General features: G+C 28.0%; 3 protein-coding genes across 3 annotated transcripts; 1 reads left to right on the forward strand and 2 right to left on the reverse strand.

Moving 5' to 3' along the window:
• Positions 1–314: 314 nt before the first annotated feature.
• On the reverse strand, positions 315–5712 carry LOC116425200 (sugar transporter SWEET1). Its single transcript, XM_031972622.2, has 6 exons — positions 5488–5712; positions 4501–4578; positions 4164–4287; positions 3379–3534; positions 1101–1220; positions 315–1017 (listed from the first exon to the last, which is right to left on the reverse strand). Exons 1-6 carry the CDS (start codon positions 5562–5564, stop codon positions 910–912), a joined length of 663 nt encoding a protein of 220 aa, XP_031828482.1. The 5' UTR covers positions 5565–5712; the 3' UTR covers positions 315–909.
• A 100-nt stretch (positions 5713–5812) lies between these two features.
• On the forward strand, positions 5813–7514 carry LOC116425209 (mitochondrial import inner membrane translocase subunit Tim13). Its single transcript, XM_031972634.2, has 3 exons — positions 5813–6111; positions 6197–6265; positions 7215–7514. Exons 1-3 carry the CDS (start codon positions 6007–6009, stop codon positions 7311–7313), a joined length of 273 nt encoding a protein of 90 aa, XP_031828494.1. The 5' UTR covers positions 5813–6006; the 3' UTR covers positions 7314–7514.
• A 3587-nt stretch (positions 7515–11101) lies between these two features.
• Positions 11102–14635, reverse strand: LOC116424794 (uncharacterized). Its single transcript, XM_031971676.2, has 6 exons — positions 14248–14635; positions 14068–14121; positions 13523–13792; positions 12614–13415; positions 12192–12400; positions 11102–12084 (listed from the first exon to the last, which is right to left on the reverse strand). The coding sequence occupies exons 1-6, from the start codon at positions 14341–14343 to the stop codon at positions 12007–12009; spliced, it is 1509 nt and encodes a 502-aa protein (XP_031827536.1). The 5' UTR covers positions 14344–14635; the 3' UTR covers positions 11102–12006.
• Between the last annotated feature and the right edge of the window lie 44 nt (positions 14636–14679).

The following is a 14679-nucleotide window of genomic DNA, read 5'->3' on the forward strand; positions in this document are numbered from 1 at the left end:
CGTAGCAAAACTAGTAGTGTAATCATTTTTATAGTTTTTACTATCGTTAGTTACAATCTGTGTGATTTTGCTAGGAATCGATTCTTTCAATAATTTGTAATAAATAAATCCCCCTCATTTTTATGATAAAAGAATTATAGTTAAATTTGATGAAAAATTCCAGTAGGAATGTTCTTCAAATTTGGTCAACACTGTTTTAACAAATCTACTTACATAGAACTATCTTTGAATAAACTGTTTAAACAGTAAGTATCAAAATGCTCCACAGAATTTTTGCTAAACGCTGACATTTCTATATTAAAAAACACAGTTCAGAAAGTTTATATTAGTATTTGTATTTGTATATTTTCGATTTGAATACAAGTCACGAGTAAATAATTTAAATACAAAATACTTAATGTAAAACTTGCTGTAGCAAAAGAATTAGCTATATTAACAACTTTAGTTAAAATTAATTTCATCTGAATTGATAGTAATTTATTTATTTCAAAAATCGTCTGAATAGAATAAAATATACACTCTCTCTTTAGGTTAATGATATTAATTAATATGGACTTACTATTTATATCGGAATTATTGTTCTTTATACTTGTAGGAACATACAAGTTAAGGCAAGTATTTATTAGCTATTTAACCCTTTGCCTTACGATTTCTTTCACAAGTGTGCTGAGTAGAATTAGTTTATTCTTTACAATTTATTAGAAAAATAAAAGAACTTCATGCTCATCCTATCTCTGTGTGCTATAAAACATAGCAGTTGATATCAAGAAAATAATATTTTGTTAGGATTTACATAAATCAAATGATATTTATATTTGTTAAAATCCGTTTGATATCTCCGTCGCGAGTCTGACACGATATTGTAAGGCAAAGAGTTCATTTATATTAGCAAACTAATTTACTTTCTTGTTAATCCGTCTTTCCTTCGTCACCGGTTTTTCCTTTCGACTTCGACGGAAATATTACAAACAACGACAACTGTGCCACAGAAAGGAGAAAACCTACGACGTTCTGAAACTATTAAAACACAGCGCATTAATATCTGATAAATCACTGGAGACATCTAATCTATTTGATATATAAACCAACTGTTTACTTACGATGATAAATAAATTATTAATTATAACACCATATAACAGCCATTGAAAACTAACGAGTGTTCCCGTAAGAATAAGAGGGAATGGAAGTATATCCGTGTTTTTCGTCCTTATAATCTCTCCCTGATAAAAAAAACAAAAATAAACATAATTACACACTATATCACAAATAACATTCTTTCTTTTAACAATTATGAACTATACGTAATTCTAAACTATTTCTAGATGATCTGAAAAATTATAGAAATTTTGAATGCCTATATTATAATCAATTGCACTAACTTCACAAACCATACGAATCGTTATTAAACAAAACAATCTTCGAAATATAAATACTTCTTTAGGATGTACGTATTAACTGCATTTTTTAAATTAGAATTGGTAAACATATGATAGATACATACAACGATACGAATGAACGTATTCAAATTACATTGATAAACATTAGAAACATACTAGGCCATTAAAAGTTCTAAAGTAATTTAACTACGTTCGCGATAAAGGAAAACATTCCTATTTGAAAAGCATGGAAATTGTCATTGAACAATTGTCGTTCAATGACGAACGAAAAATATTTCGGTCAATGAGAAACTGCTGACGAAGAAAAACATTGGCAATTAGGTATTGCACGTTTCGAATACACAAAGCGTACAAATAGAAAATGGAAATCCAAATTAATACATAACGAAAATCTATAAATTTCTTTTTACCGATCGTACCAGCGAGGAGTTGAAAGAATTTTGAAATCTCTAAAAATTTCCGTTCAATTCCGATGGTTTTCGTCGCATGATTATTCGCTTGGTTTCCCATGGCCGATGACTTTTTAGAATTCCATGTTGCAACGCAAAATGATCGAGCAGTTACGTAACTCTTAGAAACCCAGTACACTTGGAATGCGATTGTTGTTTTCAATGGTGTATCTATAATCACCGAACTGCAGTATTCTATTTTTCATCTATATCGTGTAACATATTGAATCATATTTCAAAATTCATTGCCTTAAACATTTGCACTAATACAAGTGTTATCTTCAATTTGATAATATTTTATCGCGTTTAAGCGTTACCATAGTTTTAATTAAACAATAGCACAGCTGTCTAAATCAATTTTCTTAATTCTGTAATGAGGTGATAAACCGTGACAGCGTGATTATGGAAACAGAATATTGCACAATGTGTGGCGTTGCTTGCCCGAATACCGGTTATCTCAAAGGCCCATTATCGGAGAATGTAATGAGTCACATATCAAGATTATACAGCAATGTTTACATTTAGAAATCGGTATTAATTATTTCAGTATATTTGCACGTTTAGTTTTCCCTGTCCGATTACCTGAAAAATCGGTTACCGATTTCCGATCCTCTATGGTATACTTTCTATTATTACAATAGTAACTGAATTATTATAATTTGTAAAGTAGCTGATGTAGAATAAAAATGTTCAGTAGTGTGAACAATTATAAAAGAATTGAGTGAAACGTGACACGCTGTCAACGTGGCAGTCAACGTGTTAATTGGAAAATTTCGATTATCAAGTACTGAAGATCAAGTAACGAATAGTAAACGTTAAGTACTGGAAGCCAAGTGACGTTAATGCTTTTAGAGGACAAATTAGCTGCATTAAACGCGTAGCGATTTCTTTATGAAAGACACTCATTGTGATAAGGGGACATATATCTACACACGTGTGTTGTGATTTCTTACATTTATGAAAGGTACTCATTGTGACGAACTTAATGGTGTTAGTTTCATTAGCCACCCAAATAAGATCAGACTCCAAAAATAAATGTGGAAATTCGACAATTCAAAAAGTGCTTGTCATCTAGTGTCAAGAGTAAAGAGTCTAATGATTTAGTTTGATTTATAGGGAACACAACTGTAAGAATTATTGTAAAGCAATTTTGCTACATGGTTCTGTTGTTCCCAAGCAAGTCTGGCTCAAAATCTCACAATCGCCGCTGCATTAACACGTTGACTGGCAACGATGATCATCGATGACCGGAGCTTCCAAATTGCTGAAGAACAATTGCAATAAAAAGATTGATGTTAAATAAAAATATTTAATAACATAAATAGCTAGATAATAGTGTAATATGACTACTGCGATATCAAATCATTAATAATTATTTTCAATACCATTTTCAATTGTTATTAAAAAATAAGTATTATTATATAAAACGCTAGAAATCCTCGTGGCAGTCAACGTGTTAATCTTTCCACGGCAAGTACCATACAGGTTCGTACGTCGTTCGATCAAGATTAAATTCATGAGAATATACTTACGAGATGAATAAGCGGAGACCCAATTAAGAGAAAGAATAATGCCGTCACAATTAATCCAAACCGATACTCAAGCTTCTCGGGAATTTCCACTTGAGCATACACGAGGAAGACCGACACTGCAGCTGCAACCTTGCCCATTAAAGTCAGTGTATCCTTCTAGAAATGCGTAAGATATCAGTTTTTAATAGAGAAATTTTAATTGGTAAGTGAGTTATCGTTTTACTCGAAATAATCCGGAGAGTTTTACGTGTAACTTCATGCTCACCCGATAGGATTTACAAGGGCAATACAGTGAACGATAAATGTTGATAAAAGAAACATGTCGCGTCACGAAAGTAAACTGTTTAATCTACGAAGTTGAAAGTGATAACTTGTCATATATAAAAGGGAACTAGAGACGTTAATCGTCGGTCGTCGAAACCGCAAATTTGATCCGTGCTTCCTACGCGAATAGGAGACTCTTGAAATAAACAATCAGCTATCGAACTTGTAATCTGAGAATTACTCAAGATCTTATCTTTACTTTCAGTATCCTATTCAGGAATGAATAAGTAATAATAAACTGAGTGCAATTTGTAAATAAATTTCATATTTTTAAGAGGAAACTTAGGTATTAGTACTTCAAAAGTTGAGTTTCCATTTAATTCATAATACCAATGTGTTTTGAGAAATCACATTACATAATGGAAGATAAAATGCAAAAGAGATGAAGGTGTATACAACAATGTAATAGTCAGTATGAAAAAAAGGAATATGCATATTACTATATAAATAAACATTCATACCGTGTGTGGTGAGTAATAATAATATACAGCCATGTATGCTGTGTTTGTGAGTAATCCAAAAACATTAACATTGATCATTGCAGGATCTTTCACAATGAATGCATATTGAAGCATCAAAATGCACCTAAATAAAAAATATTTCATTTACTACATGTAATCCTAATTTATAAATAATTATATATTTATAGTTCTCTTAAAATGACAAAACGTAAAACCAATAAAAAACGAAATTCATTATACATACGATCAGCTAATGCAATTTATCAGTTTTTTAGTAAGGCCAGCACAGTTAAACAAAATTCTAATAAAATATAAAACCATAAAACTTTACACTCACATTCCTATACCACCCAAGAAAGGCATTGGGTCAAAACCTTTTGATGATCCTTTTTTGCAAATGTCTTTGCATATTAATCTATAATTAATAGAAAGAAAACATATTTGAAAATGAATTAATTGCATTCAATAATAAGAATAAATGTACATATTCAATAATTGTACATAAATTTCCATACATAAATCTTTTTTTGTTAAAAATATTCAAATCACTGTTTAACTACATTCGGGAATAAAAAATACAGAGTAGATAAAGTTCTTATATTATTGATAATTCAAACTAGACTAATGTGAAAATAAAATATGTCAGTACACTTTTACTTTTTAATTAAACAAATAAATGTATAATGTACATTATTGAATAATTCAATTAAATATTGAAAAAAAATGAATCTTTTTTATTAATATTTGTTTGAAATATTAAAATATGTATTTCATATAATGTATACAATCGTATCCATAGTGATTACTCATAAAAAAACATGTTCTACCGATTTCAATGACCTTGAAATATAGTATAGAGGACATGAATCGAAATCGCTTTTCCTTATACACGTAACCATCACTTGGCTTTAGTTTCAATGATATACGTAAAAATATATTCAATATTACACGCCGTACTTCATAAGCTGTGTTTGGGTTAGGTTAATTCAGCTGTCGTAAGCAGCCGGCAACTCGTTATCTCATAAACTTAATAATTATTAAATGCAGTTATTCTCACTTAATACTAAATCAAATATATAATGCTGCTTCCGACGATTTTTCAGGGTTATTAAAATCAGATATGGTGTTTTTCTTTATAAATCATTATTATTTATAACAGAAACGTTTAATTTCTTACTCAGGTGATTTTTTAAAAAATTGTCACCACATTTTCCGATTAATATCTTCAACATTAATAATAAATCAGTTCCAGTTACCGATTGTTTCATAAAAATGTTTGCACTTGACATTAGTTTGGTTCCAGTTTAAAAGTAATCCAACTTACGTTCCGGACAACATCTGCCCCATAGTAGAAATTGAGGCGCATGTTGCCACAAGTTCCTTGTAATCCTCTAGACCCATTGAGCTTGCACTCTTCAGCGACCGTGCGATTACTGACCAGTCAGTATCATTGGTATGAATTACCTCTATTGAACTTTAACTGTTTTGCAATCGTGCGATTCTCAACGAATCAGTATTGTTACTACGAAATGATGCAAGTAGTACACATGCGCGTTGGAAAGCGGAAACCATTCTTCGGAAAAAGACCGCGAATTTTGCTTTTGCTAAGGCGGGTTTTCATGTGAGACCGACGGTATCATGCTACAGTGGAAACGTATTGTTATCGACGCAGCATTACATAACCTTAACTTCTTTATAATTGAAAACAGCATTTTAAATGATAACTTCACGTGCTTCCGGTGTATTGAACCAGCCGGAGACCAACACGGTAATTTAGAAACCGAAGTAGTGCAAAATAATTTTCATTGAGACATTATCATAGATAAAACGATCATATTAAAATATGGACTCTCTAACGTCCGGCTCGTTAACAAGTTCCCAACGGGAGGAGCTTATGGATCAAATTAAACAACAAATTGCTGTTGCAAATGCACAGGAGTTACTTACGGTACGATTACACAAGTACACGATTATTTTTTACTTTTAAGAATGTAAAGTGAATGAATGGCGCAAGTTTACTCTCATATTTTTAGAAAATGACAGAGAAATGCTTTAAAAAGTGTATAATTAAGCCAGGTACGACGCTGGATAGTTCTGAACAGGTAACCCTTCTTATTTTATAAAATATAACCTTAAAGGAGACTAAATATTTATAAAAATGTATTGAATAGTAAATTGACTAATTTCTAATCACAATTGCTGCAGATTCCAGTTTTAGAATGTATAATTAATTTTGTAATTTAATGTCTACTTAAAGCTAAGGATTTATTTTCTTTCGTTTGTATCTGATTCAGTTAGATTCACTTAATGTAAAATATATTATATGAAATATAAATGAATTATATATATATAAGGTTATTCTAAAATTGTTCACAAAATTATCAGTCAATGTGTCAAAGAATTTCATCATAAGTACATAGCAAATCATTGTTTCTTAGACTAGTTTTAACTTGTAGCACACAGTTATTTGACATTAACCTAAAGTAAATATATTGTTATTTAAAAATATTGTATTATTCTTTGTATATATTAATGATTGTTTTTCTTATGTGTTATAATTTCTGAGCAAAAGAGAGCTATGACAAAAAAATTAAATGTACCATGAGAAGATAATGATCAAGAGTCATGAGAATAAAATTTACAAAATTGTTTTGTTAAAACTTTCAAAATATCTCAATGTGTTTCAGTATAAATAAAATATATGAAAATATATTTACCATGTGGAATGCTTTTGAATATAACATTTTTTAATTAAAACTGCTTTTGTAACATTGTTTTTTAATCCAATTTTCAGATTAAAGTATATAGGAAACAAAGTAAAAAAATTGCAAGTTTAATTATGCAATTTCTATTGAGAAACACAATGTTTAATAAATTTTAACAAATGCCTTAATATCTTAAGACATTACTATTGGACGTAGCTCCTCTTGCACTGGACTGCTCATTCGAATAGTTAAAAGCTTTGATTTGTTAAGAGCTACCTTTGTATATATTTATTTTCATTTTTATAAATATAAGATCATTTTATTGATTATTATGTTTTACTTTCAGAAATGTGTAGCAATGTGTATGGACCGGTATATGGATGCATATAATCTTGTATCGAAAGCATATAGTGATCGACTACAAAGAGAACGTAATAGAATGTAAAAGTATAAATTTTTGAATAAATTGTTTCCTTATTGTACATCCTGTAGTTCACTGTATAGTAATAATTATATGTTTACTATTTTCAAAACATTGTTGAAAAATATTGCAATTGTAATTACAACATATATTTATTATAAGATTGTTATAGAAGAAACATCTGCAAGTTAGTAATAAACATTAAACAATTTTTTTACACATTGAGGTGTTAATTTTAATTAATTTCAATTACAAAACTTACTTTTATATATGTATATGTGTGTACATTGTATTGTCCATGAATAGTGTAATTACACTATTGTGCACATTTATAGAATAGTAATATAATATAATAAATTAAAAATTTATTAATATATACATATATATTTATTATTAAAAAGCGAATGAACTTTATATTATTATTATTAATATTTCCTTTTTCATAAGATATTAGATAACAAATATTGTTTATCTATTGTCTGTTTTATATAATACACGAATATGTTGAATAATTGTAAAAATAAAAGGCATTTATTAAAATTAAAAATAATGAAATGAATAATTCATTGACATTATTTTTACTTATCTGCGTTCATAATAAGGATTGGTTACAAGGTGTTCATAAAAAAATTCACACTTGCAAAAGAGAAAAATTTTTATAAAATAAATAACATATACATGAATATCATTACATCGTACTCCAAAATCATAAATAAGTAACTTAGGTGTTTCGTAAATCCCACAATTCCATAGTATGTATTTGCATTGTTTATTATTCATACACACTAAAAGGCACAATATAGCTACCAATATCTCAACGTGGTTACAGATGTAATTCTCTAAGACTGTATGAAAAAATATTGTGAATAGTTCATTAATACTTTATCTGCTTAATTTGACAGTATAAATTAGCAAATAACATTAATTAAATTTATTACAACTATTTCGTACCAGTGTTTGCAGGATCTATGATTAATTCATATATAGTGCATTAAATACCGTCATCATATGTACAGATTAATACAGATACATTTTATAACATAACAAATCGATATCATTACCCATTTATAATATTCCTTTCCTATCAAAAAAGTCCTTCAAAGATGTATGTATCAAAAAAACAAATTGGTATTTATCTTTTATTTGGAAGATACACTTCCAAGGTTTTTTGTACTGAATTCTTTTAATGCTTAGCATATAAAATTAAATGTTGCATATCTGTAATGTATTTTACATATATATTTTAGAAACTTTTGAAAATAGTATGTAACAAAATTGCCAACTGATAATATATTCACCAGAATAGCTGAAAGCTTATTCTCCGTTAGATATAAATAACAAATGGAAGTAGATAATGTTGTTCTATGTTAACAATTCATCATTGATTTGACATGGTAGCAGACAATGTGATCTTGTAAGAAATTATTTTACTAATCTAAAGAAACATGATTATATAGTACTTTAGTTAGCTTTGATTAATTTATTGAAATTATTCTGTGTTAAAGTTATAGTGATATGCAGAAGAATATTATAATTGAAGTTCTTCTAAGTAAAAGAAATGAGAAGAAAAAAAGAAAAAAATTCTTAGTAAATGTGGATTAAAAAATTAATATTTTGTTTAACTCACTTTTGTTTCTTTTCATTTCTTGTTATTAAATACTCCTGCATTATTGATTGTTGATGAGGAATAAATCGTCACTACAACTAAAAATTATTGATATTTTATCACTTCTTTTGCGCCACAGAGCCTGCAACCATGCTGAATACTTTTCAAATCAAACTGGAATTAACGATGAACACAAGATGATATCAATGTATCAAGATTTGTTTCTGTACGAATGCAACAAATATATTGTAATTACAACGCAACTGATAATTGTAATAAACCTGTAACAAGACCTTCAAAAATGTTAAAATACATGAAGACTACATAACTATAAATTAATCGAGTTTAAAATTACTTGAAACCATATAAATATAAAATCGTTTGTATACCTTGTGATAACAAACGTCTACAAAAACATTTTCAAATTTTATGAAAATACAAAATAAAATTTTAATATATCATGTATTTATGAAATATATTGTAAATTATGCTCTCACACACACGCGCGCGCGCTCTTTCTCTCTTTTATATTCTATAGTGAAAAATACTTATGCTGTAAATTTGCTTACTAATTCTAACAATACAACAAAAGTGTAATAATCTTCATAACAATGGAATGTATTTATGCTTTACGTTCTATAGTGTAGGAATGTTCAGTGTTGTCCTGAAATTGTGTTTATAAAATTATGTTATATTGATTTTAAAATGTAACCACGTTGATTGGTCAGGAACACACCTGCTTTAATATATACATAGTGATAAAAATTGATTCAAACTAAGCGATTTCATTGTTCTACATATACTCTGAATAATACAGAAATTAGCAAATTTGTTCTGTTTGCTACTCCAGTGATAATTCTATATAAATATATACTAGTACAAATTTTTATGCTCAAGATGTAAATCTTAAATGGGCAAGTGGTTTTGATCATTATAAATCACCTAAATAATATAAAATCAATTATTAACTGTTTTTATTCATAACTAATAAAAAAACATCTAAAAAAATATGTAAAATAAAAAACTCAACTTTCAGCAAAACTAAATAAGAAAAAGTTATAGCTGTTTAGTGACTGATCTTAATTATATCTTTTATGATGAATCTATAGCAAAAATAAATGCTTAAGTATTTAAATTTTTGTATGAGCTAGCATCATTTAGAAAAATATTTTATGTTAAAGTTTTGATATGTTGATAATAATGTACCTCTATAAAATGAAAACACATGTATTGTAGAAGTGTAAGAAATAGTACTGTGTCATATTAAATTACAGAAGTTCCTTGCAAATACATCAGAACTTTAACCTCAAATATTTTCATAAATAATATACATTCGTACAAACATGTAAGTACGTATTTGTTTACTTTTGATTTAAATTCATCACAAAATGTTTAATGAATATCAGATGATGCAACAGCTATGAGTCTTCCTCATAAGTAAACTCAGTCATATTGTATTATAAGTAACACTGTATAGTGAAATTACATTCAACAATTACTTCCTAATTGAGTTATATATGAAATGTTTTAGCTATATAATTATAGTAATTTTAGTCTTAAATAGAGTTAGTCTTGTGCAGATGGAATTGTAAGTCACATTAAAAAGATTATGAAATCTCTTTGTTTGAATCAGTTACAGTATTTAGTGTTGATGACTATAAATTAGTCATGTGCTACTAAAAATTTTTGTGAAGAAAGCAGGCTGTACATTTTTACAAACAGATTTTGATTTGTCAAGCATTCCGTTGATCCACCATGAATTGTACTTAGTTATTGCATCTTATTCGCAGCATAATATATTAATACGAATATGTTTATCAAGGTATTGGATTGCCCAAAAATTTAGTTTCTTAGTCTAAAGCTTTATAATTATTGAGATATTACAAATTAGGTTTGCAAAGAAAACATAAGCTCCTAATTCTCCATCAGATAACTTCAACTTTCATAAATAATTATTTTAGTTTACACATTTAGCACCATTACCTTTGAAAAGAACAATTTAATTTATTTTTAGGCAATCCACTTTTAGACGGATAATTTATCAATATTGCTATCGATACTTATACCAGTATCTTCAGTTAAGTGAGGTAATTAATGACGTTCAGTCATAAAATCAGACAAAAATTATTTTGGTAAACACAACAAAATTATTACAAAGTTTTTTAAAGAGACATAACTAAGTATCCAACAATCATTAATGTAGCTGATTACTTTCTGCTTCTTAAGGTATTTTAACATTGAGATAATTGGCTTTAAGAATAATAATACTAGACATATTTACAGAATAACGTAGAAGGCAGCTTGTCTGAAAATCCAATAAAAGTCTTTGTATTACAGTTCTAAGTCAATCAACGATGTATCACAATTTCTAAACAAAAACATTTTGCATACTGATTTTGAACATTTAATGTATCAGATTGAATTAAATAGTTCTTCATTTCTGTGATGTCAATGTACTTTTCTAATTGCAGACATTTCTTATTGCATTACAAAATTATATATATGCTAACAACATTTGTTATATAAATCTCTTGGAACTTTCAGATGCTTTCTGTTTTCAATTCTTAAATTTACATGAAATATAATTTTACATCTTATCGTGGTAGTAACAAAAGGCATTGGCAGTTGGTTTATCTATGTTTAGCTCATTTCAATAAAACATTTCGTATTTTCTTTGTAAATAGCTAAAATATTTTACCTGTCATTTTACAACAAATGTAATACTAAATTCAGAGTATTCCTTCAAAAACTTTCATTTTTAAATACTGATAGAATATATCAAATAGGAATTTATGATTTATACAAAAATATGTTTGTTTCTATTGAGAAATATATATATAAAATACGGAAAATGTAACACTTTTAGTAATACATTCAGACGTTTCCCTTCTACGTTTTTTTGTAGAAAAACTTATAAGTATTGAGCCATAAATGGCAGTGCCATGTCAAAAACCAAAAAGTAATTCTGCAAGTTTGTGATTCGCCATAATCTTCATTAACATACTTAATATCCTAGTGTAGGATATCAAATATGAATGTTATAAAAAAAAAAAATAGCGTTTTGAAATACTTGCAGAACATAAAGACTGTACTTGTTTTTTGATCTTTCAATTATAATTCTTTCGCACAATTAGCTGTAATACCCGTTGTAAAATTTGATATATTTTTATCCATATTTAAGTCTTCAAGCTAAAAAAGAATTATAAGTGGAGTACTCAAACTATGTAAGAAAATGTTTGTTACTTAGTAACATGTATTAAGCGAGAAGACCTTTCATTTGTGTCGAATTTACTTACACATGAAGTGCTGCTCAATATATCATCGACTTCCTCAATTTCTTCGCTTATGTCTTCACTGTGCACACTTTGAGATTTGTCTTGTTTTTTTGTGAGTAATTTTATTGGACTATTTGATTTTTCAGGTTCCTTTATAGGGCTTTGATCATAAGCACTACCAGATGCAGATGAAATAAAATCTTCTTCGTAATTATCAACACCATCAGTTCCTGAAAAAATCATTTTGATGATAATATACACATACACATAAATAGATTGATGATTCCACTGTAAATCTTTATGTACTTGTAAGATATAAATGTGTTAAACATAATGCAATAAAATAATGAAGTAAATTTTTATTCTACTTTTAAAACAAACAAAGCTTTATTAATTTTTATTTTTCAAAAATGTTCAAACGTGACAAATGTACATTAACATACCAAGTCCAATATCCATCAATTCCTTCAGATCATTAATATTAGTCTTTTTGCCATTTAATGGTGGAAGATCACTAAGTATAGATTGAGATTTCTTATCTAAAGATGGTAAATCTTGTAAAAAGGATTCAGTATTATGTATAGTATTGATATTTTCTCTTTTTCCATCAACAATAATTTCTTCAAAGTAAACAGTTTTCCCAAAACTATTTCCGGTATTAACTGACTTTTTATTTTGTACGTTATTTGTCATTTGTAATTCCAAACTATTTATATTATTTTGCTTATTTATATCTTCAGTTTGATTTGTTTGTAGTTCAGTAACTATAGATTCATCAAACTTAATTAAAGGCTCGGTTTTATTTAGTAAATTTGTTTGGATGGTTGTATTTATTTCAGTCTCCTCTGTCATGTGATTCATCACTGTAGTTGTGCCATTTGGACTTACAGAGAGTGTATCAAAATGCATATTATTGTTCCCTTTACTATCAATTCCATTGTCCTTCTGTGAACTTTCAGAAATGGAATTCTTCCTGAGAGAATCACTTTGTTTTTCACAATTTGATTGATCTACTGAAATATCATCAAAAGATATTTCTTTGCTTTTGTTATCTTTTATTGTCACATTTATTGGAAGTTTTGGGCTTTGTTGTGAAACACTCTCCAATTTACTTGAAATATTATTATTCGATAACGATGTTGTTTCTTTATGTAATACCTTTGGAATGGAAATCTCAAATGTTGCATTAGCAATATTTGTTGCATTTTCATCAGTTTTATTAAATCTGCTGTTGTCAGTTTCATTCTGTAAAAATAATTATACCTTACAATTATTATGTTTAATAACATAAAATATGTATAATATTTAATGTTTTTAATGCGATAGGTTTCAAAATATCTTGGCATAAATACCTTTTGTGTATTATTGAAGGCACTAATCATGCTATTTTTTAAAATTTCCCCAAGTAATGGTTCATTTGACTCAATACCTAATTCTTCACATAATTTATTTCTTCCAACATAGTTATATTCTTTTCCAAAGTATGTCTCTGGATCATATACAGATATTGTATAATCAAGACCAAAATATTCTAGGAACTCCCTAACCAAGGAAAACAATAATTTTCCTTCTGAATTAGCCAGGTACTGTTTTACAGTTTTATTGAGAAGTGGTTCTGGATTCTAAAATATTAATTTAATTATATATTCCAGATATCTAAAGGCCACAATGTAAACAAATTTTGCTTATTATTCATAAGTGAAAGTATTTATAAATAAAATTTTTACATTGTTTTTTTAATTTACTATAAACTTTGTATTATTAATTAAGCTGTGTTATAAGTTTATGTTTGAAATATCAATTCCTATAAACAAACAAACGTATAACAAATATTTTTATAAATACAGACAGAAAGCTACAAACATAATTTTTTAAGACATAGAAAATTCTGACATACCATTACTGATTCTTGTTCTTCTAAAGCTAAGAACACACTTGCTCTCAGTTCTGCCTATAACATTACAAAAACCGTTGAAAAAAGTATCCTGACAAAAATAAAAAATTTCATCGGGTTCTTTGACATAAAATACATAACCTAAAAAAAAGGCGTGATTTTTATAACTTCGTTTTGACATACCCGCACTTTTGCAAGAACACCATTATTCTCGAGGGTTTGCACCACCAAATCCCGTAATTCTGTATCTTCTTCCATGGAAATGTTTCCGTCTATCATGATTATAAATAAAAATTACTCCCACAAACACTCAAGAAATGTAAATATTTACGCTTTCCATCGCGTGTCTTCTTTTCACAGATGTTTATCTAGAGATTATTTTTTCCCAGTCTAGGGAGTTTAAACTTAACAACGTCGAGAAAATTATATTATTTATTATATGGAAGAATCTATTTTGTATTTTTACTTCAATTTTGTGAAAGTGCATATAAAACTAAGATAGAGCTTATTACACAATAGTTACTGTAGAACACAAAACGTAAAGTAAGTCATCAAATTTAATACTTTGTTCGAGTATGTTACAATATGTCAGTATTGCCAATGTGCCGTAGTCTT

The sequence above is a fragment of the Nomia melanderi genome, chromosome 5 (assembly GCF_051020985.1).
Source record: "Nomia melanderi isolate GNS246 chromosome 5, iyNomMela1, whole genome shotgun sequence".
In the NCBI taxonomy this organism is placed as follows: Eukaryota; Metazoa; Arthropoda; class Insecta; order Hymenoptera; family Halictidae; genus Nomia; species Nomia melanderi.

Excerpts from the sequence above, each read along its gene's own strand:
- LOC116424794 (XM_031971676.2), bottom strand. The coding sequence starts at position 14,343 with ATGATAGACGGAAACATTTCCATGGAAGAAGATACAGAATTACGGGAT. Across the intron at positions 13,793-14,067 it reads AAGAACAAGAATCAGTAATG|AATCCAGAACCACTTCTCAA; the intron begins GTATGTCAGAAT and ends TTAATATTTTAG. Across the intron at positions 12,085-12,191 it reads TATTGAGCAGCACTTCATGT|CTTGAAGACTTAAATATGGA; the intron begins GTAAGTAAATTC and ends ATTCTTTTTTAG.
- LOC116425209 (XM_031972634.2), top strand. The coding sequence starts at position 6,007 with ATGGACTCTCTAACGTCCGGCTCGTTAACAAGTTCCCAACGGGAGGAG. Across the intron at positions 6,112-6,196 it reads ATGCACAGGAGTTACTTACG|AAAATGACAGAGAAATGCTT; the intron begins GTACGATTACAC and ends TCATATTTTTAG. Across the intron at positions 6,266-7,214 it reads CGCTGGATAGTTCTGAACAG|AAATGTGTAGCAATGTGTAT; the intron begins GTAACCCTTCTT and ends TTTTACTTTCAG.
- LOC116425200 (XM_031972622.2), bottom strand. The coding sequence starts at position 5,564 with ATGGGTCTAGAGGATTACAAGGAACTTGTGGCAACATGCGCCTCAATT. Across the intron at positions 3,535-4,163 it reads ATTATTACTCACCACACACG|AAGGATACACTGACTTTAAT; the intron begins GTATGAATGTTT and ends ACGCATTTCTAG. Across the intron at positions 1,018-1,100 it reads TTAATAATTTATTTATCATC|TTTCAGAACGTCGTAGGTTT; the intron begins GTAAGTAAACAG and ends GTGTTTTAATAG.